Below are 24546 nucleotides of genomic sequence, written 5' to 3'. Positions count from 1 at the left end.
AATTACTGCTACAAATATCACGAGCATACAACTAAACATATGAAGGAAGAAATTCATCAAGCTACTACTGGAGGAGACAGGAAAATGAATGAGAATCATGAGAATCATGAAACAGACAAGTAAAAGAAAAATAGATATTTATCTGAGTACAGCTGCTTTCCAACTTTTAGCAACACTGGCATTAGTAAATCAGTAGGTATGTTACTGCATATACAATACTATACAAGATATTGCAATAGTAACATTACACTTTATTAAATAATAAAGACCAAGTTGTTTTTCTAGGTGGCTACCACTTAAATACAAAGAAAGTGCAATTCCAGACCATATACAGTACAAACAGACATTTTGAACTAGCAATAGGAGCACTAATAAACAATAATGCATTTGTGGCTGGCTACCCTACTGAGCAGCTGTAGTAAGCGTGGCTCACTAACCTTTAATTACAAAGGCCCTGGCGGTGTTCATAAAATATTTGCCTTGTTTGGTAATTAAGCTACTGTAACTCCCATTACTTTGCCACTAGCTTCCATCAAATTGTTTCAGTGATTTCAATAATAGCTAAAAGTGTCCATCATGAGATAAAGACCGAGTGGTCAAAACAATCCAGTCAGATGAGGGAAAGTCCATTTGTTTAAGGTGTGTGGACACACACACAAATACTGGCAGATATGTGGTTTTAAGATAGTGTGTAACACACCACAGAGTGAATGTGAATGCGATTTTCACTTTAACACACTTATCTCCGCTCCCCAGGCAGCCTTATCGCACAGGTTTGTCAGGCTGATGGCACACACACATAAAAAACACCAACACTAGTCTGCAGTCAGTTTGCAATCTGCACGCATTTAAAATCTACTGCAACATAAGACCAAAATGTATCCGCCACGACTGGTGCACCTTTTCTTTTTGACCAAAGTAAGGAATTGTTTAAAGAAAAAAATCCACTTGTGAACCTTTAATTAGAAAGCCTGTAACTGGACATTCATGTGCGATCATTTTAGAGGACATTTAAGGCACATGAAAGCAAAACTTCAGTATATTTCTATCCTCCTGAAGGGTGAGTAACACTGTTATCTTTGTGTTCTCAGAAAGTAGAGAATGCAAGATGCAGATGCTACCTGACTACGGTATGTATTGAACAGGTGTGCCAGAGAGGTTCCTGTTTGATTACTTTCTCCCATGTTTTGAGACTACAGTGTTGGTGTAGAAGAAGAATACATTTCTCTAAATCTGTCTTTGTATCTAAATTGGGATGATGGTATATTAAATATCTGGGCTTGCAACACTGAATGAGATTTGGGTTCCAGTGAGTTGAAAGAGTAGTGTTCAATTTGACATCTTTTTGGATCTATGCTTGTCACCCAGTCAACACAACGACAATACAAAACCTGAACAGCTTATATTTTCAGATACTAATGGAAACTCCCACTGGATTGTAGGTGTTTTATAAAACACAGCGGAAAACATGACGGCATTATTAAAAAAAACCCCACTGACGTTACTCCCTTTCCGCTCTGTTCCAGCTCTGTCAGTACTAGCTTCCCGTGCAAAGAGAATCACCATTTTATCAAACCTGAAATATCGCCAAGAAACTCACAGGCAGCAGCCCCAGGAAAATTTTGTTTGGTGACCCCTCACCCAATGAGCATATCCTCCTCGCTTTCTCTCTGTCTCAATTGCGCATTTTGTTTCCGATAAGGCAGAAAAATGTGTTGCGTAATAAGTGAATCAAAGTCTGGAAAGCTACCATCTATTTCATCTACTATAGACAGTATGAATAACCCGACTTTCAAACAAAAAAGCCTGGAAATAGGAAAGAAAATAGATTGTGTGTTGCCTGTGACAGAAAAAGGGGTCAGTCAGAGGGGGGGCTACCTGAAGACCCGCACTACTCTCAAGAGTGCACACGGATCCATGCAAGGATGGGAGACAGCACACATCCTCTTTGTATGTGTACAGCAACCTACCCAGTCAAACCACAAAATCCTAAATAAAAGGCCAATACACTGCTGCTGCTGCTGCTGCTGCTGCTGCTGGGCGACTGAGCTGTATCTCAGACCCACACTATGTGTAGCGTGTGCAGCCATTTGTGTAATTGTGTGCAATGTAAACAGCAATTGTGGGTATCTGCCTCAACAAAAATTCAACATCACAAGCTGCACAAAAGCAGCATTCATCATGGGACTATTGTATTGCATTTTGATGATACTGTATAGGTGTTAATCCCATTGTGTCTCCCAGTAAACATGTGTGTGCAAATGTGGACTAATGCAGAACAGACTCTCTTCCTTTCACCTCAACGTGCCTCGATTGTCCCCCTTTCAACTCCCTCTACAGACATTCCAACAGAGAGGTCTTGCTGATTCTTGGCAAAGCACTGATTTGGGGCTGGAGGTGGAGGTGGGGGGCGGGGGGCGGGGGGGTAGGCTAAACATAAAAAACAAAGAAAAGGGGACAATTATTTCCATCCACCGTTCGCAGTCATGTGTCAGTAATGTGTTGCGTCTTTCATTCTGGTTGCAATTAGCAGGGCAGTCTCTGATTATACTTTGCGAATGAAAGGGGTCAAAAAGAAAAAAACAAAGGGGCCCCCGATGGTTCCTCACGCTTCCAACAGGGAGCAGAGCAGCCTTTTTGTTTGCATGTATGTGCAAGCCAATGGGAGCAGATACACACTGATTTCTGCACTGAACCTGGATAACAACTAAATTATACAAAATGACAACGACTACATTAGCAGTGCTTGGTCTGAAAGAGTTGAATTAAACAACAGCAACAATACCTTTAAGCTGTGTGAAGCCAGCTTGACTTGAAGCAGAAATAAGCAAGAGATGAGCTGATAATGAGTGAGCTGCCATCATAGAAATGGGCAGGTAGCCAAGAATTAAATACCTCCCCTCCCCTTTGAATGAAATGAAAGCCAGGGTGACAGAAAAAGAGAAGGAGAGGGTGGACGATGAAAAGTCCGGGGGGATGGGCTGGCACTTGCAGTGGCAAGGGAAAAGAAAGGGAGATGCTGAGACAGAAACACGACGAGACCAAAGAGCGATGATGCCACCACAATATATGGATTCCAATAGGAAGACATAGAATAATCTTAGTTTTCTCAAAGCGAACTATAGTACACAACAAATGTGTGACATGACAACAGAAGCAGAGCAGGAGGGGAAGTTTAGGAGTCTTCTGTCCCCCAATAGACTCCCTTGATCTCTCTTTATGGGGAGCTTTACGCCCACTTGCATCAAAGATGGCGTGCACTTGTTTTTCCCGGAAGCAGGGAGAAAAAAGAAAGAGGGAATGGTCACAAGAGGGTTTACAAAGCTCATCACTCATGTCTGTTTACCTCTGCTGAGGGAAGAGAGAAAATAGGAGAGCGAGACCATGGTGACTTCTCTGGTTTCCCTGACAGAGCCTGGATTAATGAAGCCACTGGGGGGTTCTCTCACTTGTGCGTGTATGTGTGTTACTGCCTGAGCACATGGGGCAATCTATACCTCCTTGGCTTCATTACAGCCAAGTGGTCTTGTGATTACTTAATGATATTAAAACATACAGATTTGAGATCTAAGTGGTGCTTATTTCTTACATCTTAAGGCTACTAAGTATGTTAAACACCAAAGATTCTGCTTCACTCAGCACTCAATTTCTGACTGAAAGCTCCAACACTCAGCATTTTATTTAAGATATGATAAAAAAAAAAAATCACAAACTACTTCACCTGCACATCAAAAGAGCTCAAATGAAAGGGCCAAGTGTTTTAACAGCACCCAGCAGAGTGCCTTCTGGCTACATGCTCTGTCTGGGTGACCAGCAAACAGCTGTCGGGCTGCAGTTCCCACAGTCTTAAGAGCCCCCCACTCCAGCACCTGCTACCAGGGAGCCTGTCTGGACGGCTGCTGGCTGCTACAGACTACTTAATGGTCCCCAGTCAGCTGGAGAGACGGGGATGTTGGGTGCAGCAGGGGGAGGGAGAGGAGTATGTGGTGTACGGGACAATGAAAGTGGGGTCGGCAGAGCGGAGGTTACGTGGGAGTGGTGTGAATGCCCTTGAATCTAGAGGGGCTTTGCCTTTCAGACTTTGGGGATGGGGTGGAGCTCGGTGGAATGCTACACATCAAACACACTTTGCATAAATTTACTATGGCCTATAAATGAAATCAAAACTTTCTGAACCAAATGTGTAACAGGCTAACAAATAAATAGATAAAAATAAATATATTTAACCTTGGGATATCTACCATATAATTTTGCAGTGGAGCTGGCTTATAAACGAACATGTATGTGTCTTTTGTCTGTGTATATATATATATATATATATACACATGTGTGTGTGTGTGTATCTGCCTATGAGCCAGCTGGCTTGCAAGTCAGACGCAGATCTGAGAGGACACATCTAGGTCAGTGTTCTTTCTGCTGCACAGCCTCTGTATCTGTGTACATGTGTTTGTGTTTGCATGTGAACAAGAGCAAAAGTGTTTTGAGTATCTGAGTGAAGGAACGATCACCGCCACATCCCTCTGGGCCACAGTAACCTCTCCAACGAGGTGTCCTCAAAACAGAGTTCATCCTTTACAGAGTTCATCTTGAGAACTGAGAAAGAAACTTTGGCTCTGTACTTGCAGGCAGTGAACGTCACATATTAAATCAACGTAATGTGGATTTTGAAAATAGTGATGTGCAAAGTTCTTAATGTGATGGAAATAAAGGAAATAAGCCATGCTTTTTGTGTTGCTGAATTTTCTAGTTTTAAATGTGTTGTCTGGCAAGAATGTAGTCAAAAAGTCATATTGCTACGGACACATATTACTATGATGCAATTAATGTAGATTTTAAAATAAGGTATTTCTCAAGGTCTTTTACTTCAAACGTTATATTATCATTAATTGAATAAAATAAGTGGGGTTAGGTCTTAAACTGCAGAACATTGAGTTAACCTACAATGTCCGTCCTAAAATTATGTATGCCAGAATCATTGCAACAACAGGTCTTACTAGCTTGAGGCTATTAGTTGAGCAGAAAGGAAAGAACAGGCTGTAGATTGGAGGCCCTTGGGACAAAATGAGAGAGGAAAAAGGCGGAAACTCAGCCAATGGTTACTCTGCCACAGGCTGTGTTGTACTGAGAGGCCCCTGGGAAAACCAGGGGCAAGGTAAAGGCCAAACAGGACAACAACTGCTGGACTAGGACAATAATAAGGACATTATAGGTTAATACGCTAAACTAGAGTATCCTAACTTCTCTGGAGCCCAAAAGAGAAACATATTCTTGTAAAAAAAAAAAAACGGCTTAGATATATTGCTTCTCTTGAGTGAGGTAAGCCTGGAGCCAAATTTAGATCCTGGCCGCAAAACCCCGCAGTGCATAGCACAGCAGAGAGAGGAAATATCATTATAGAAACTGGAAGTTACTGAGCTAATAATAAAAAAAAGGAGGATAAAAGAAATGGTCTCAATTATCAGTGTTCAAATACAGTTTATGAAATGCTGAAAGAAAAGTCTTATTCATAGCATTTTTCACAGAATAATTAGCTGCACAGACACATTTTAAAAAGCCTCATAAACCTGTGTACGATATGGACTAACCTTACAAATAACAGGCATTTGTAGACAGGCTACATTGGCATCTTTGATTATAACGCCAAAGATTATAGTATCAAAGCAGCGGTGACTAGACAGAGCTTGCGAAGACCAGTTGCGTCTGTGATGCAGAAGGATGTAGTGTGCTGACTAGCTAGCCATGCACCACAGCTGCTGCAGATTTGTTTACCAAGTGCCTGGTGTTCCCCAAGCAAATGTTGAGTTAGTAATGAAAGGCAGCACAGAGCAGCATTGATGAAAAGAAAAAAAGTGAGAGAAAAGATGAAGATGTGAGCAGATGCTCGTGCTAACTCCTTCTGAAAGCTCTGAACATGAAAGAGATGCAGAGACATATACAGAGGTATCGTCGCACCGATGTTACAGTGTGTCATGTTACATGAACTGAGGTGGTACCATCTTTATGTCTGTGTACATCATTAAGCAGATGGTTTTGACTGCAAAATAGACATAAAAACTGTTCAGAAGAAACCAAGGATGCCTTTTGGGAATAAATGATAAAAAAGAATAAAACAAACAAAAAAAGCTTGAGTTTGCTTGTGAAAAGAAAAAGGCGGCCCATAAACTGAGACAAATATAGCTCTGGTAATGATAAAGAAAAACAAACACACATGGCCAGCCTTAATCAACACGTTACTTGCATATAAATACACACCAGCCAACACAGGAAGATCACCTGAAGGTAGGTTTAGTGTGAGTGATCTTCGGGGCCACTGGTGAGTTCATTAAAATTATACCACTGGCTACAGAGGTCTGTGAGTCAAAGAAAAATGCATGCAGAGGCTGAAATAACTGAACTTTGTTTTTTTTTCTCACTTTGATAAGCACATCTTAACAAGGTTTTCCTCGGCTTTGAAAGAATTTGGTGTTATTACTGCCACCGGTATTAGTACCAGCATCCAAACTTGCATAATAACAACAATGGCACAGACCTAGTTTAGAAACAAGCACAAATCTATCAGAATCCCTTTAGAGGGGAAAAGCAGGGAAAGCAGCCAAATGAAAACAACTGAGAATTAAGACTTGAGTTTTAAATCAGTCAGCCCATCCAGATAATTATGGAGCTGTAACTTGTCGCTCTAATTCACCATCATCCATCCATTCATCCAAAAATCAAAGTGTGAGTAACAGCTTATGTTGAAGCAAAAAGTTAAAGGATGATTTACAAAAAGCTTAATGAGTGAAATTTTACAAGAAACGCAGCCAAAATACAGCCAAGCAGCACTTGAGTGAAATGTGAAAAATTATAGAAAATTAAACCGAATGACGATTTAAGATTTAAAAAAAGAAGAATTGCACACACCCACCATTCAAAAGGTCTAATATAAAAAATGATCAGAAATTGATTTGAGGATTTTTTTTTTTTTAAACTAAACTGACACAAACCTGGGTGGCGTTTGCCTGCAGTGGACGTGGCAGAGTTTGGGGTAGTGCTGCTGGTACTCGTAGAAGAAGAAGAGTAAGATGAGGAGGAGGAAGAGGAGGAGGAGAGGGTGAGAGCGCTGAGGGCTCCTGCAGGCAATGGCTGGCCTCTCTTCAGTAGCTGCTTGTGCTCCTGCTGGCGGAAGCGTGGGGGCACCTCTCTGGGCGGGTAGCGAGCACTGGCAGAGGACAACTGGCACTGCTGCTGAGGGGGAGTCTGAGTCGGGAGCTGGCTACTGGAGGAGGCGCGCTTGCCATTGCCAGAAGAAGAAGAGGAGGAGGAGGAGGAGAGGGGCAGCGTGGGGCTGGCGGGGTGGAGGTGGTGGGGTGGGCCGGGACTGGGCTTAGTGGGAGCAGGCTCTGGCACTGGATGGATACAATACACAGGCACACACGCATACACACATTCACACAAAAAGACACATGCAAAGTAGCAAGGTATTAATGTCTGGGTTAACGCACTATTAGTAATTATATATATCACAAATGATTCTTTCTAGGCACTGCTGACCATGGACAACCAGTGACAGAAAAATATCTCTGATGTTGAAATGTCTGTCGACCTCGATACAGTGATATCTTCTTGAGTGTTAGTCTGGTTTTATTGATTTCTTAGAAACATAAATGACGTTCCCTCATATCATCACAACTTGACCATGTGACTGGAAAGCAAAGCACAAAGAATGACCATCCTATCCAGTCATATTATGGCTGCCCATGATAGAACAGAGGAGTACAATTATTGACAGTCAAAGTCCTATTCATGGGGAAGAACGATTAGCAGGTATATTTTACTTTCAACACATTGATGCAGACATTTTTTGTGTGTCTTGTATTTCTCTATAATACTCAGCAGCAAAACAAACTTATAACAATCTATTTGTATCTGCACTGTACTTGGGGGCAGACTATCCCTTTAAGCAAATTGCCTCATGCAGCCCGTTGTTGAACATATTAGGGTTGGGCGGTATGAGCAAAATCTTATATCACGGTATGAGTAATTTCATATCACGGTAACGGTATATATCACGGTATGTTTTTTTCCCCCTGTAAATTCAATTAATGGCTTAAAATAACCATACTGTCGCATTTGATCATTTTCCTCTTTTATTTTTTAACTTGGATTTCTATTTTTAAAAAAAAAGACAGGAAAAATGCCAGAGCAGTCTGGCTCCAGTTAGTGCAATTATATAGGCTATATTATATAAAAAAAAGAAATCACAGAATCACAAATTAGCATTTTACAAAAATGCCTACGGTCTGTGCTGTCTATGGCTGTTCAAACAGGTCAAACAGGGAAAATCAAAGAAGTTACTTTAGAGTTCCTAAGTAACCTTTACAGTCTATGGTAGTACACAAAGGGCTCAAATTTCAAAAACTGACAGAAAAACGGTGGGTGGGAGGGACGGAGGTGACCATAATAAACAAACAGCCTGTCCTACAGTAAAAATGGCACATGGAGGAGTAAAGCAATATGTTAAGCGGCAATATATATTTAAGCATCAAAGATGTTAACCCACATAGTTTGAAACAATGTTTAAAACACACACAGCCAGTGTCACAACTAAGCATAAAAAGCCCGCTAGCTTAATGCTAACGTATAATGTAAAACACCATAGACGGGCTAACAGAAATTAGCATCGCTTATAACTTGACTTACTCCTCTTCTGAAAAACTCTGACAAGTCAAACTTTAGGATGTGTTAGAGGTCTAATTCATCTGTCTAACCATCAGAACTATGACACATGAAACGGTAAACACAGCTGATCGATCGAAAAAAAATTACGGCTGGAGTGAATTACTTTCACTTTTTCGTCTTGTTGGGCGGGTCGGGCTGCCTCCGCTTCCTCGTGACTCCCACTCATGGATGTATTGTCATGGATTATGCTCCCACTTCTGCTTTCACTCTCCGCCTCAGCCATGGTTGTTATCACTCCAGTAACCGGTAAAGCTGTTTCTTCTTCGTCGTGCCGATGCAACCACGCCAAGCAGTCTGCTGCAGTGCCGGCTCCCCCGTGTGTCGAGGCGGTCTAACTACAGTGACTTCAGAGAGATGCTGCAGACATCTGCTCTTTCTCCGGTATAAACGGTATTGCAAAATCTCTACCGGTAGACATTTTATACCGTCACACGGTATAATACCGTCATACCGCCCAACCCTAGAACATATGTTATCGGCCCAGACGCACTCTATGGAAAGGTCATATTTTTTCTGCTGACAGAACACAGACACACAAACACACAAAGACACCTCCTTTCCTCTTCATTACACTCTTTTCACTCGGTCTTTCTTCACTCACACACACACACTCACACACACACACATACACATAAACACACACACCAACACTTCTCTGCTGGTTTGGCCTCAGTCTGACCCCTTTCCCTGTGGTTACAGTGACCAGCCAGCCGTCTAATTGAGCGTTAGCCTGAAAGGTGTTATTATTAGCAGGAGCTGGACAGCTAGAAACCAAACAGATTGGCTTGGGTAAAGTTTCCTCTCCAGGGTGCTGCAAGACTGGAGGGGTGAAAAAAAAAAACTGTCTGACCTATACGTGGAATAATTCCTATTGAGAAAACAAAAGGGTCTTGGTGCAAGTCTGTGGCTTCTGCACCTTAGGAGTTGAGTTTAGGTAGAGAGGGAGACTGAAGTAGATCTGGTAGAGCACTACTCTACTTGAGAGTTCCCTGCTGTACAGAAATAGCTGCTTTCATACTGGCTGCCAATATTAACCTAAAGAACTGCCTTGAAGTGCAGCTCCTGATGAATAGTTGATGATGTTGTTTTCTATAATCCCTAGACGAATATGATACGATTTCGCAAACAACAGCTGAGACTGCCTTCATTGGAGGGAGGGGAGAGAGAGAGAAACAGAAAGCTTTTAAAAGAGGGAAATAAATGGGATAGAAATAATTTGTCAATTAACGCCTCAGTCCGTCCAGCGTGAGAGCCTGAACCGTGTCAGCGGCGGCTCTGTGCTGCAGTGCTGGCAATCAACCACGAAGTGACATGCACACACAGGCCAACACTGCCACACTGGAGGTTAAAGTAAATTCAGAGTGCGGAGGTATTCGCTTTGCCTGCCAAGAGCCTGTCTGAAACAGAGGCCCTCTCAGTGAGCACAACACTAATCCAGATGGCCGTCTACCTGCTGACACACAGAAAGAGCAGTGATACGAGGTGAAACTCGAACGCCATTAACACACAGACAAATCCAAAACCGATACATCTACAAAAGCTACATAAGTATAGTATTTGGATTCAAGGCATTGTGTTCTTTTTGTATGTCTGCATTGGCCTCCTTCACAGACAGAGGTGCCTTTTGTACTTTTCTAGAAAACGTACAAATGCTCTGCACACACATTCAGGCTGAAAGACACTTTCTCAGTGGTCTACGACCCCCCCTCCCCGTTCTCTCAACCTCTGAGATTTTTAGTTAAACACACATGCGGAGGGAGCAGGCAGAGAGGGGAACAAGCCTGCCCCCCTCCAGCAGTCTCTGACTGGCTGCTGGCTTGGAACTGCAGCTGGTGACGCACATCTCTGATTAAATTCAGCTCAGCCCGCCTGACGCTGCCTCGGCCAATCAGATAGTGGGAAGGTCAATACACGCCGCCCTACCCCCTTTCCTCTGTGTCCTCCCCAGTCCATTTCTAACAACCCCCCCCCCCCCCTCCTCCTCTGTCTTTCTATCAGTGTGTTGTTCCATAACCCCACAGTCCTGTATCTCCCTCCTTTCTTTTTCCTGTCTACCTGTCTTTCAGCCTGGTGTTCTCCTCTTATTCTCCCTCTGGGCCTTTATCCATGTCATCCCTTGTGTTTCCTTGTGTCTCCTTTCTTCCCATCTTATTTCTGTGCCTTTACATCTCCATCTCCCCCACTCCCACTCGAATACCTTTCACCCCACCTCTATTTCCTCTTCCTTTCATCTCCTGCAACTCCAAACACTTTTTCTACCTGGAATTAATTTTTTGTCTCTTAATATTTATCTCCCCCCTACAGTTTGGTGTTTACGTAGTCTGTTTACAGACACAGAAGAAAAAGGTGCCTGGGCTCAAGGTGGTATTTTCCAATAGCCAGGAACTACCAGGATACAATCTGCATGAATGCTCACTCCACGAGCAGGAGCATTTCTGGTGACTGGGAAAATCTGTGTACAGAATACAGTCACATTCCAAGCTCATACTTGTTGCTAGGGAGGAAATTTGTATACAACCAGCCAAGCCAGACTAGTGACTAACCTAATAAACGTCATTGTAAATACCATGCATGTAAAAGACATTTAACAGGTATTTTAGCTTTCAATCTCTTTCTACACCTTTGCATTAAATCACAGTCACAAATCATTTTGTTGACTCAAACAAAGCCATTCCTTTTTCCTCTCACATACTGGAATGTAAATTCTTGAGATCCTGAAATGTCTTAGTTCCTGTGACAGTTTTGTCAGTCGGCTCAATGTTTAGTCAGACTGGTACAGGAAGCAGATGAGCTCAGAAGACATTCGGACAGACGCACAACTCCAATTCAAATATTTCTCATACACACCCTCCTTCATGCAGCTTGTGTTTGTGTTGTTGTTGTAGTAACAAGGGCGTTTTAACGCTGAAAATCCCTTATGTCACCGTTATTCATATCTTATTTCCAGTAGACAAGTGTGCTAGGTTTAAAAACCAAATTGCCGATTAAACCTATTAAATAACATTAGTTTATGTTTTGTGAAAAAAAGCTAAAATTATTTATCTCTTTTTTGCCATTTAAGCCATCTTTAGTGTAATCTGTGAGATAGCAAAAATATCAAAAGTGAGAAAAATAGTAGGCCACATAGGGCGGACAGCGCTCCTCTAAGGTTTGAACAAACGTAAATACGTTAACTGAAACACGTCTTTCACTGAGGAGGAGATCTATCCTCTTAATCCATGATGAATGGGTAAGTGCTTTTGAAGAGATGGGGGAGGGGTTTATAGAAAATGACTAGGAATGAATAAATTGTAGAAAAGTGGGGAAATCCCTCAGATGAGAGAGTGTCTGTGAAAGATTAAATGAGCAAAGTGAAGTTTATGCCGGTTACTCTCACTGCCAGTGAAAGGCAATGAAATCTACACTGTAAATTAGTCAAGTAGTATCTTATTGCATTTGTATTCAAATGACTAATAGCTTTTCAGAAACATAATTTCTCTTTTTACCAAGGGTTAGGGTTGCAGGTTTGTTTTGATAGCTACCAATCTAATACCTTACAGGACGCTTTTGAAATAAATCTACAAAATGATATTTTGAATGGTTTTATTTTGTTTTGTTTTTAAACGATGTTACACTTAATTGTTTGGTCAAATGGAAATTGTGTGGGAGTCTTAGTGACCCCTAATGCAGGAGATATAGATTCTTTTATGATCTTGGTAGAGATAGATATATTACATTTTTGAATTAAAGCAGTCCATATTGTGAAAACCAAATGTAGGCTTTTACATGTTGCTGACCTTAGTATCTCCAATTGAAGTTGAAAAGGTCAGCCAATTAAATAGGCATTTGTATCGAGTGCGCTGTAAATTCTATTAAACACTTGAGCTGAGGCGCTCTCTGCAGCCTTGCACCAAACTTTTAATTATAGCTCTTCCTCACAGTAAATGGTTAATTACACACAATAAGAAAAACCGAGAGGGAGAAAAACGGCTGAAGAATAGAGAGTAAGTAAGCATAGACAAAGGAGAAAAAAGGCATACAAGGCAGCGGGATATATATAAAGCAATCGGATACAGTGTGTACAAGACATCACAGGCACGAGGGTAGGGAATGTGTTATTGGAAAGCACAACTGTGATTGGCTCCCTGAGCCTAGTGCCAGGCAGCGCAGGTTCCCACATCTCCTCTGTCTATTGTCTGCAGAGCCACTTTATTATGCAGCCGTGTTTACAGAAGAGGGAGGGATGGGCACAACACACAGGCCTATATATATATATATATGCCCTACACAATGGCGCATTTCTTAATCCAGTAAGCGCTGAGAGGCAGGAAAGGTAAATACAGCATGTTTTTAAATGGGTTTACATCTGTCTACAACCATCTCCTACATACTACTTTTCAGGTGGTTTTATGAAGGTACAATAGTGAGCACACTCTGTTTCTTTACCTTCTGCAAAGTCTCTACTGAAAACAGATTCTAATCAATACTTTTGGTCTAAAATCCCAACATCTGGTGACAAATATTTTCTTTGACTTGGAAAAGTAAAAAACAAGTTCTAGTTAATAAAAACTCTAATCCTTTTAATGCAAGGTAGTGACAGAAATATTTATATTTATGTGATGTGTTACTGTGAAACATTACTGTAAAGTTAGTTTAGGGAGCAACCTATAGCAACTGTAATAAACATCTAAAGTGACTGATGTTGGAACTACAGGAGCTCAGAGAAATAAGACCTTGTTGTTTTGGCCGAGCAACCAAGAGGGCCCACATACATGCAAATGTACGTGCATGTGTTTATGCACAAAAGGGAGGGTCAAGTGGGTGTGTCTTGATGAGGTCCCATCTGTCAGTATTATAAGGAAAAACAGAAACTCCCTGGCTCACACACAAAATAAAAGGCAAAATTTCTCACCCCTCACCCTTCCTATAACGGGACGTTGCTATAGAGACTGACAGTTGTTTAACGCACCTCGAGTTGCCTCCTGTGACCTCTTCCCATGCCACGCCTCTTTCACCCTCTCTAATTAGTGCCCTCCCCCTCCTAAGTCTCATTTGCGCATCTCAGCTATACCACAAGTCACCCCAAGAAATCTATTCTGCTTTTTTAGCCCTAATAGCAGCTAACTTACTCTCTGGGTGAAGTGCTGAAAGAGGATCGCGCTACACCTCCATCCGTGGTCAGTGCCCGGGGGCAACAACTGCCTGAGGACACACGCCTTTTAAAATTGATAAAATAGGTGGCGTGGCGTGATGCAAGGTATTGCAAACTTTTGAAGTCTGACAACCAAATGAGAAACACCGTCTCCCATAGGTAGAGCCCCAGGGTCATTAGAGCTTAGGGAGCCCAGTTAGTAATTGTGGTAGTCCTCATTCGCGTTCCAATGTTAATATCCCATTCGTACGTCTTATATAATATGGCCAATACTCCACTTTATTATCATCTCATGATAAAATTACTAGAAACAATTTCATGAGGTCGAATTTGCTGATGGAATAATATGGGAGCAAAGCATTTATTTTCTTTCTCTCTGTGGTCCAACAGCCATTTGACAATGGCCTGAGGGAGGAGCGAGAGGACTCCCTGATGAAGCCATACAGGCAGACTTTGAACCTTATAGGCGCACGTATATGCAACAACCTTGCCCTCAAATCACAGGCTCAACTGTCATTCATATCAGCTGAGCTGCATCCTATTAATCTGCCTGATATTCGACACGGAGCAGCTCGCTGGTGGGGGAGGAGGAGATGATGGGGGAGGGGCGCGGAGGCACTGAACAAGCGCTCTTGTCAGCAGCTTGCGAGTGATCATACAACAGAGAGGAAAGCATTGTTTAAGTTTGTGTGCCACTCGCATTTCCTTTCTCTCTCTGCCCACGGTCTCTCCCTCCATCCCTCACTCCCCTCTAGCACTTGACATGCATGCGGGGTGAGCACACAGGGGGTAGAGAAAAAACAATTATGCTCGGCAGTCATAAATCCACAGGACGTAACTCACAAGCTATTCACTATTAATTCATTGAGTGTTTGTAAATGTGGTTAACAGAAGAGGAAAGCAGCTCCAATGCTAAAGTAAATTAGCCTCTAATTAGATTGTGATTCATGAAATTCCCTTTCAAAAGTGTTGACGCAATTAATAACATGTGAAATTGCAAATTAATCCAATGCAAAATTATGTGACACTCGCGCGTTTGTGTGCGTCTCTCGCCACTTCGAAAAATATAATGCTGTTATCACCGTGGTGACACCGTGTAAATATGTTTCTCCTCAGATACGGCCGCTGGGGCCGAGCATACTGCGGGTGAAATGAAACAGGCGGAAGAAAGAGCGTGGGTGAGGAGGAGAAGTGAGGGACAAGGAAGTGACAGGCATTACATTTGTTCTCTCACCTTTCTGCGGTGAGAAGTGCACAGGCAGCAATAAATTGCAAAGATTGCAGAGTTTCTGATTAACAGGGTTATGGGAATGATGCACTGTGGTTTGGCTGTGGTTTTCTGTGCCTGTGCGTAGCTCCTGTTTTATAAATTGCATTTGTGTAACTTCCTGCTTTGGCTATGTTTTCTCATAACATCAGTAATATTTGTGTGTGTGCGTTTGTTTGCATGCTAAGAGACTCAGTGGCTAGTATATTATTGCTTTAGTTGCTTTACAGCTCAACTGTGTAGCACTTGATTCAATCACTGAGAATAGATTGAAAGGCTCCGAGTCGCTGTAGCAGAAGTGCATGCATCTTTTAATGTCACTGCAGGCATCTGGGCGCACATACTGTGTAGCTTTACCAATATGTACATTTTTCATGCTCTCCTCTTCGTCAGTGTGTCTTGGGACAGGCAATGTTTTTTTGTCAAGGCTGCTGGGTTATGTGCAGCAGCCAAACTGACTGATTATGATTGCAGTCGTGGCAGCGATTGTGATGAAGCTTCGCGTGTGCTGGGGATGAATAATCAGCATCCCTCTGAGGTAATGGGGACCAAGAGGGAGGGCCCTGTATCAGAGGTCCAGCCTGTGCGTGTGGGGGGTGGGGGGTTGGGGGGCAGTGGGACACTGCCTCCTGGAGCCCCACGTTCGGTGAAGCTCCATGCCTAATGGGGGGCAGAGAAGTTAATTCCACTGCACCGGAGCTTTATCTCATTTTCATACATATGAACGCGCCAGGCCGAGATCGATTACTGCAAACAAATTGAAATGCCTGGGACCAAGGAGGCCCGCAGAGAGAAAAGCAGAAAAAGACGGCGAGGATGGGGGAGGTGGCCTGCATGTGTATGTGTCTATGAATTTCTGAGAGTGTATAAGGGAGGCTGAATTCACTGATATGGATGGAAAGACACAAATCACTATCGCTTAGAGATTTTCTCCCTTCCTGCATATACACACACCTCTATTATTTAGTGTCACGCATGAAAACCCAACTCATTCCAGTTCATGCCACCTTCCTTTTAAGAGATATTGCAGATGGGAGGTTATGAGCAAACACACAGGAGTCCGGATAGCTCACACAACTATTAGCCTTCAAACAGGGCCTCTTTTCCCTTACTTTCTTTATCTCTCTGTCTGCATGAACACCCACTACGTACACACAATCAGCTTCTCATTCTATGTCCTATTCTCTCTCTATCTCTCATTAAACATACCATAAAATAAATGTCCATGTCATTAGTCCTCTTCTATATTAGCACTGTCATTGACTCCCGATGGTCATTTTTGGCACTCATCTCAAGTGTTCACTGCTTCATTACTTTCTTTCCTCCTTCTCCTTCTTTCATTTTTGCTTTTATCTGGCCCTAGTATGCCCTGTTACACTTCCTCTTTCTTCCTGACTTTTACCCCCCCCTCCCCTTCTCCTTTTTAGCCCCTGTCCCTGGGCCTCTCTTCTTTGCTTCAGAGTTTTCAATATTCCCTGACTGACTCTTAGCATTTCCTTCGCTGCTCCTGCCAGAAACGCTGGGTGCAGGCCCCATACACACACAATAATACAGCTTTAAACTGGTAGTTATTTTTATTCCATTTCAGCGTTCCCCATTGTGCCAGAGCAAAAATAAATGTGTCACAGTCCTAATTTCTCAGCTGTGCAGTAGTTACAATCCCTTAAATATAAGACACAAGGTCGAGACACAGATCTGCCTACATGGGTCTCATCTCAGAGTGTGTGGCAACTTCTATTGCCCACATAATCTTCTCAGTCACCACTACATGACAACAACCACAAACTTCTCCTTTTTCCTGGTCCAGTCCGTCATGCTAGTCTTCTACATGTTACAGAAAAACTCACATTAACCTGCCATTTCTCTTGCAATAAACCTAGTTAGACAAATGCAAGTGTGAAGCAGGGTGCCCCTGTGAAGAGCATTAATGTTTGGAGAATCTACCCTGTGTGCGTAATAGTACTTTATTGACACATTATCCGATCTCCTTGGTCTCCCCTGGTGTTGCCTTTTGTTCAGACACCCTATGTTAATACATAAAATAATAGGCTACTCTACTTACAGATATCATATCATTTGGATTTCATTCCAACATAGAGTGGAGGAGTCTGAAATCTTTCCTCAGAGAAAAGCAGCATTAAATGTGATTTATTCAAATCAGAAGCAGCTCGCTTTGGAGCTCGGTTAATAGGCCAAGCTCAGGGACAGGGCAGTGAAACACAGGGAGGGTAATTAAATAGGCTGGTCAGAGTTCAAGGCAAGCTGTGGTGGCCTTTGTTAAAGCCCAACAGTTACACCCAGATGGCCAAGCTGCTGCTCAACGTGTGGGAGGAGAAACACGTGGGCTGACAGATACACCGAGGAGATTTAAAGTCGGCCCTACAAGCTCCATTTCTGCCATTTCTGACGTCTCCAACTGTAAATGCAGCAATCACTCCAAAGTGGGGTGATAAGTGAAAAGACAACAAACTAGCATGCTAAATGCAGGTCTGAAAGTCAACGGAGCACAATAAAAAGGAGTGTGAATTATGTATTATTATTATAATCAATAAAGATTAAGTTTAACGTCACAGCTGATTTTACAAACTCATTTTGAAGCAGGAAAAGCCTTCAGCTTACAGAGACAAACTGATGACTATATGCACTAAACTGTAGATGTGACCATACTATTTATTTCTTGCTAAAAAGAGCAACTAAATGCCAATATCAATATGCATATTTCATAAAGAAACGGTACTCAAATCCAGTGACTAAACAGATATTTGTACCTCTATCGCCTCAATAATTCTCAGATTGAATACATTTAGAGCACAGGTCTGTCACCGGGAGCGCTGAGAATAGTAGACGCACCACTCGGTTTCCTGGTTCTGGATATTCACACAGAAAATCTATTTTGGCTTCTTAAAAGAGCACTAGGGGCACGTGAGGACACTTTTTCAGCCCTACCCTCTGCCTTTCAGCTCAACTCTATGCCCTCCTTTTATCCCACTCCTCTCCCCTGCTCCTCCCCCCCATCCTCCCATCCCCCTAACAACACCACACTGTTTGCTGTCTGGGTGCCCTCACGCTTCACTGCCTGGTGCTGGGGGCGTACTGGGCGTCACTGTGCATCATTCTGCATTAAACTCCACTGTATTCGAGTCAAATGGCACAATTGTGCATGCATGTGCAAACTGTGTGTGTCCATCTGTGCACAAGAATGCTAAATGCTGTGTGTGTATAATGCATAAATAATGTGTGTGTGTGCCTTTATGGGTCAATGTGTGTTAATCAGAGCTGATTAATACATATAAGTGGTTGGAGTGTAGTTTGAGATGGAAGAGAGGGTGTGGGCTACTTGATCATGACACTCACCTTTGGGTTTCTGATCAGCAGCCTGCACAAGGGAACAGAGAGAAGTACACTGAGAAACTTCATACAGCAGGGCAGACGGTTAACACCCATTCAAAACTGTAAACACTAAATGGTTTGACAAAACTTAGACTTTTACAGGAGTGTTTCCAAATATGTGTTCCAATCTTTTCAAGTCACTCGTGATTTTTCTCTGTTGAATGGCAGCCAGCAATGGACAGAAGAAATCTGTGGGTGTTTGTTTACTGGAAACTTGCAGGCTAAAAGTTTTAACAAATCAGCCAAAGCTATTGATTTTATAAAAAAGGACAACTAGAACAGACTGAGGGTTTAAAAACCAACAACTGTGTAACAACACAGTTTCAGCCCAAATGCCTGCTAGTTGACTCAAAAAATTAGTGTACATGTTTGAGAACATGTACACAGTTTGAACCTTTACCTTTTTCTGAGCAATGTCCTTCTTGGTCTTTTCTTCTTGTTTTTTCTTTTTCTTTTCTTCCATCAAATGGTTCTCTTTCTTCTGATGCAAGCTTCTCTCAGCTGTCCAACAAAAACAGGAAAGAGTAATGAGTGACACATGACACTCAAATGCTTAGCATGTTTCAGTTTAACTTCTTTATCAAAACTGTGCTGACCCATGTGCAACACACATTTATGCAGGCACAGTCACTTCGAGGTAATTCAAATTCCACACAAAAATGCTTCTGCACACACACACACACACACACACACACACACACTATAAACTTTCAACCCCTTCCTTTTGATCCATGAGTGATTCAGAGCCAAAGTGCACTCAGTCTGGAAAAACTTTTCCATCCACAATCATCACTTCATATGAAAATCATGGCAGGCACTTCTGAGGAACACTTTCCCTCATGGTCAAAAACTGAAAAGGGGAAGATGGAAAGTGAGGACTAGAACGATACAAAAGAGGAAAAAAGAAAATGAAAAGAGCACAGAGAGAGATGAAGACGGAGAGAGTGGAGGCCGGTTGAAAAGGAGCTGGTTTTAAGAAAGCTAGAGATGGCAAGAAAATAAAAAGGCAAGGGATTAAAAGGACTGAAAGGAAGACAATGTAAGGGCCAAGCAACTGACAGAATAAGACACAAGGCCTTTTTTTCTTACAAAGATCTGTTTTCAGTGGGTGTGAGTCAAACTAGCTAGATATCTAGCCTGAGGGCCAGAGAAACCAAGGGCTTCATTTCAGCCAGTATTTCCTTTGGCCGAGCCTCAGTGACAGCTCCTGGAAAGTATTAGAGGCATGAGCGGGGCCATAGGGGCTGAATGTGTGTGTGTTTAGTCTTCACTAAGAGCAATGGACGGCAATCTATAACGCAGCACAACAGACGTCATATCAAATCAATGATAGCACCCTCTAAAATGCGCCAATAAAATCAATTATCTCCAAGTCAGTCTAAAATGGTCTGTTTCTATTTGCTGACCGTTCTGTAAAGAGAGTATTTACACAGGCTGCCAACTTGAAAATATGTCATTTGACAAAAATGATCAACATCACTGTGCAGCAGAAAAATACTTTTGGTCAAGTTTCAACGTGAGTCCCACAAGAATGGAACTCAGTGAGGAAATATTAAAGAACTGAAAATGCTGCATATATTTCTTTGAGACTTATATTTTGGACAAATACTTTGCAATGTATTGTAGCGCCTCTTATGTTCATAGTTATCCTGACTTGATAAGATATGAACATGTTGGATCACTATTAGCATTGTTATTATAATTGCAGTATAATAATTACTAAAATGTACTGAAAATGTTCAACAAGTAAATTAGCATCACGTTCTGTTTACATTTTAACCTCATAATAATAACAGTGCCAACATATCTTTGTCACAGATGAAGATAAGGGCGGAGTATCTGGGTTTGCCCTCTGCTAATACAAGAGTGAGGCACATGTACTGTTAACATTAGTATAATTCTTTTCCAAGTTGTAACGAACAGACTTGTAACGAACACACAGACGCGGTGAATGGACCCGTCACCTGCCCAGTGGGTACGCTACAAGTAGCAGCCCGGCTGTGAGATGTGACGGATCCCATTTACCAGTTTGCATGGCAGCTAGCAGCTCACCGCTTCTCCCTCTGTCTGTCTGCTCTGTAAAGTGCATGTGATGACATGGCTTGTCGTGTGTCCTCAGTCCAAACAGAAAGACAAACTCGAGAAACAGTGGATAAGAGATCAATTGGCTTTTATCAGCGGGTTTGATTGTGTTTGAAAAAAAAAAACCCTGCTCATAGCTGCTAATTTTGGTGGTAAGGGGGTGTTAGGAGGCTGAAAAACCACCAGATGAAAAATATAGCTTTCTGTTATATTTTGACAAGACACAAAACAAACGCACACTGCTTGCCATGCTGTGTCTAGGAGAGACTGTGGCTGGTGGATGCTATCCAGTACCTAACATGACATTAACCACAGCAATTAACAACGGTAATCAACCATGGTTATAGTGATAATTAAAATTTAAACTGTAATACTAACCCAATTTCCCCTATGATACAGTGTGACACTGGTAACCGTTTCATCACTACTCCTGACCACTGCATTTGTGTTGGAGAGACTTTTTTTAACAGTTAACTGATCTTCTTGTCAATAAATCAACTGTCAACTGCAATGCATGAATGCATTTGAATGTTGCCCTGGTAACAAGTATGTTTCTTCTCAGATTTCTATATGACCTAAAGATCAAACATTTTCTGTTTCAGCATATTTAAGATATGACCTTTACTATTTTCACATTTTTAAAGTGCAAACTTTTATTTGATTTACTTGAAGGAAGAAATTGTAAAATAAATCAATAATAAAAAATCATTAGTTAAAGCACTGACGCTGATCATGTGTACTAAACATGGACTGCAAAATGTGTCAACAAAAGGCCTGGATATGAATCAGAATGTCAATGTATGAATGAATCATAATGCTCATAACAGAAGATTAATGAAAGGCCTGCCTCCCACTGTGCTGCCCACTGGCAGGGGGAGGGAGCTGCCAATCAGACAGACAGGGGAGGCCTCTAAGAGACTGTCTGATGCTGAGGGAATGTCTCTATAGGAGTAAGGGAAAGGAAGAAAGAGAGTAAGCAGACAAGGTTTAGACAGACAGGGTGACAGAGATAGAGAAAAGAGAGTGCTGCAGGGATGACACATTTTTGCAGGCCAACCTGGAAGTTACATCACGACACATTCCCTCAACAAAAAGCCAATGGGGTTTTTTCTATTGTCTTTTGGATTACTGCACAAAATTAGCTCTGTGAAAAAGTTTGCTCAGCAATGTAATCTTCCAAAATTAGTACCAATTGTTTGAATCCTAATACAATCACCTGAAGTTAAAATGTTTTTTTAATGCATCTCTGTTGTCTCAATTAGCCACTTGTTAGCAAGTGTGAAAATGTCTTTCATGTTGTAGAATTATGTAAGAAAATGTCTTGAGCTTCTGTTAACTAAAGCCATGTAACCATACACCAATGAAATAAAGACAAACCTTCTGACAAGCAAAAATGCTAACTCTCTGGACTCATTCCTGCATCACTCTATCGAACTCTAGGGAAGTCTGCAAGACTAGTGGCCATGGCAGCAGGTTAAAATAGAAATTAATATCTCTATATTAGCTTTTTCTCCTCCATCTATTTTTCTCACTCATTCCTCTTGTCATCATTCATTGCTCCCACATGCTTTCCCTTTATCTTACATGCACACTAGCAGAGTCCTATTTCTGATACTGAGGAGTCTCCATGTGTGTCATTGTGCTATCCCAGCAGATGGGGAAAGGCAGCCCTAAGGTAATAATAGAAAGTCAGTTGTTTACTTCTGTTGTTTTTTTCTTCATTAGCAAGCCCACAGACTGAAGGACATCACAGGGATCTAAGGGGTAAAAAACTGTTTTTAACTGTGCCATTTTTTCCCATTCATACTAGTTATAGAGCTTTCTCACCACGACTGACTGTGTCATCAACAAAGGAAACAAGGGTTGGGGAAATCAGATCAGAAGGATAAAACTACAACAATATCACACCTGCACAGGGAAAATGACTTATTATTTCCTATGTGTCAATACATTATAGATGTCTTACTATTAAATGTTTTTTAACGTATTGTACTGTAATTTTGGCCTGGTAGAAACGTTGCTATGTGTAATGTGAGAGAACGGACAGTTGTCTGTTGAGCTGATGTAGTCACTGCTAAAGTTAGCTTTCCTCCTGGCCTCCACTGCCCCCACATACCCCTGCCCTCTCCGAGTACTGCTGACACAAGCATCTCCTCAGCAGTGACCCTGGGGTGTCTCTCTGCCATCGTCTAGCATCAGGTTTACCCTCACTGGCAGTGTGACACTGCAATTAGGCAAAATATGTCACGTTTTGAGGTTAGTGACCTACAAGGCCACAGTGTGTCATTCAATCTCCCCTTACATCCAAAGGTCTTGGATCATAACACATCCAATGACTATCAGCAAGCACTACTGCTAACTGCTAACCAGTACCAGTACTGTAATTACTCAACTCTTGCCTCTGACTACCTTTACAAACAGGACATTAGCCCTAATGGAAAATAAATATATTCAAAAACAAAAACAACAATACATGACAAGAAATATTGAAACCACACATGAACTTGTCTAACCAAATATTAGATGAAAAGATAAATATAATTGTAAAGACAGTCTTTCAGTACATTCACACAGGGACTAAAACCAAGAGCCAAAGCTAGCCCAGTGAAATGTAAAAAAAAAAAAAAATCCTAAAATTGTAAGCTAGCAAGCTGTTCACCAGCACATCCAAGAGTCAGCTACATTTTTTTCAGTTACAAATGTGTGTGAAGCTGGCAGACATTTCCACTCTGTTAGTCCAGAATCATCCCAGATATGGTTGTTAACCCGCAATGTCTTTTTTTATTTTTCTACATTATTTAAAAACACATAACTTTAAATGTGTTGGAAATTACTTCTATCACAACTGCATTAGCCATTTCCCCCCACTTCCAATCCCGGTGGTGTTAAGCTAAACTAAGCATGTGATAGGGCTAGACCTTTATATAGAATGAACAGGTATTTGGAAAAATCCTTTCATTCTTGTCCAACTCTCAATTTTAGAACATAATATCAATTTTCCAATCAGCAGTCTCTAGTGGAACTGGTGCTAGAATAGGGCCACAGACAAAACTGAAGTTTTCCATGCATCTCTACGAGAAATACTGCATATGAGGGCTTGGCTTTTATTCTTTCTTCTTCTTTAAACCCCGACCCAACCACTGATCTTCCATTGACCGAGTGGCTTTTCTTCACAATACAGAGCTGAATAGAAAAAAAAAAAATCAAGTCTCAGCAAAATGTGGCCGCTGGGGAATTGTGAATAAATTGCATGGCGAGGCAGGACCCTCTCTTCCTGTGCTGCAAAAGACGGTTCCATGTCCTGGGACTACAGGGCAAAGATATAGGGGAGGATGCATGACAACAGGAACACACTGTACAGGAATGAAGAGGCTAGAAACCGACACAGTCACATGAAAACACAGACACACACACACGCAGGCAAGCTTGATGCACACAGGCGGGAGGCAGTCTGTCTGAAGCCTGCCTTTTTCTGCCAGGGATGCAGAGACGAGGGAGGCGGGAGGAGGAGAAGAAGAGATGAGGATGGTTGGGGTGGGGGGTAGAAAGCAGACGCAGAGCAACACCAATTAAGAACGACAGCCGCCGGAGAACCAGACAGGGCCCAGAGAGAAAGAAGAGAGACTACGCTGGAAAGACAGAAAGAATCGTCACTGGAGAAATGGAGTTGGGGGGGGGGAACTGAACGAAGGCAATGCTATTGAGGCTGGCAGACAAGGAAGTGGGTGTGGGGCGCACTGAAATATCCACGCACCTTCATCGCTTCTATCTAGAGACGCAGGGAAGAAAAAGAGGAAAGAGAGAGAGAGGGGGAAAACCATACAAGGCTGATAGAAGAGTATAAAAGGAAAGACGCAGCTTCACTTGTGTTGAGACTGAGCAAGACAAAGGGAGAGAGACACTGAGGGACAACTTGAAAAGGAAGAGCAAGGGAAACACGTAGCTTTCGTGTGTTCTG

At 42.1% G+C, this 24546-nt stretch overlaps 1 protein-coding gene across 1 annotated transcript in view; it reads right to left on the bottom strand.

Annotated features, from left to right (window-relative positions):
- The window catches only part of LOC146991564 (trinucleotide repeat-containing gene 6C protein-like), a 133716-nt gene that overhangs the window by 17324 nt on the left and 91846 nt on the right, over nt 1–24546 (bottom strand). Inside the window, exons 4-6 of the mRNA XM_085789016.1 lie at nt 18907–19007; nt 18471–18492; nt 6984–7385 (exon numbers count right to left, since the gene is read on the bottom strand). Of these exons, the coding sequence (XP_085645142.1) occupies nt 6984–7385; nt 18471–18492; nt 18907–19007 (525 nt within the window). The remainder of the gene's footprint in view (nt 1–6983; nt 7386–18470; nt 18493–18906; nt 19008–24546) is intronic.

Source organism: Trachurus japonicus, chromosome 1, assembly GCF_045865225.1.
Source record: "Trachurus japonicus isolate A0001 chromosome 1, Traja_1.0".
NCBI lineage: Eukaryota > Metazoa > Chordata > Actinopteri > Carangiformes > Carangidae > Trachurus > Trachurus japonicus.
The sequence above is the reverse complement of the archived record's forward strand: the minus strand, read 5'-3'. Positions and strand labels throughout refer to the sequence as shown.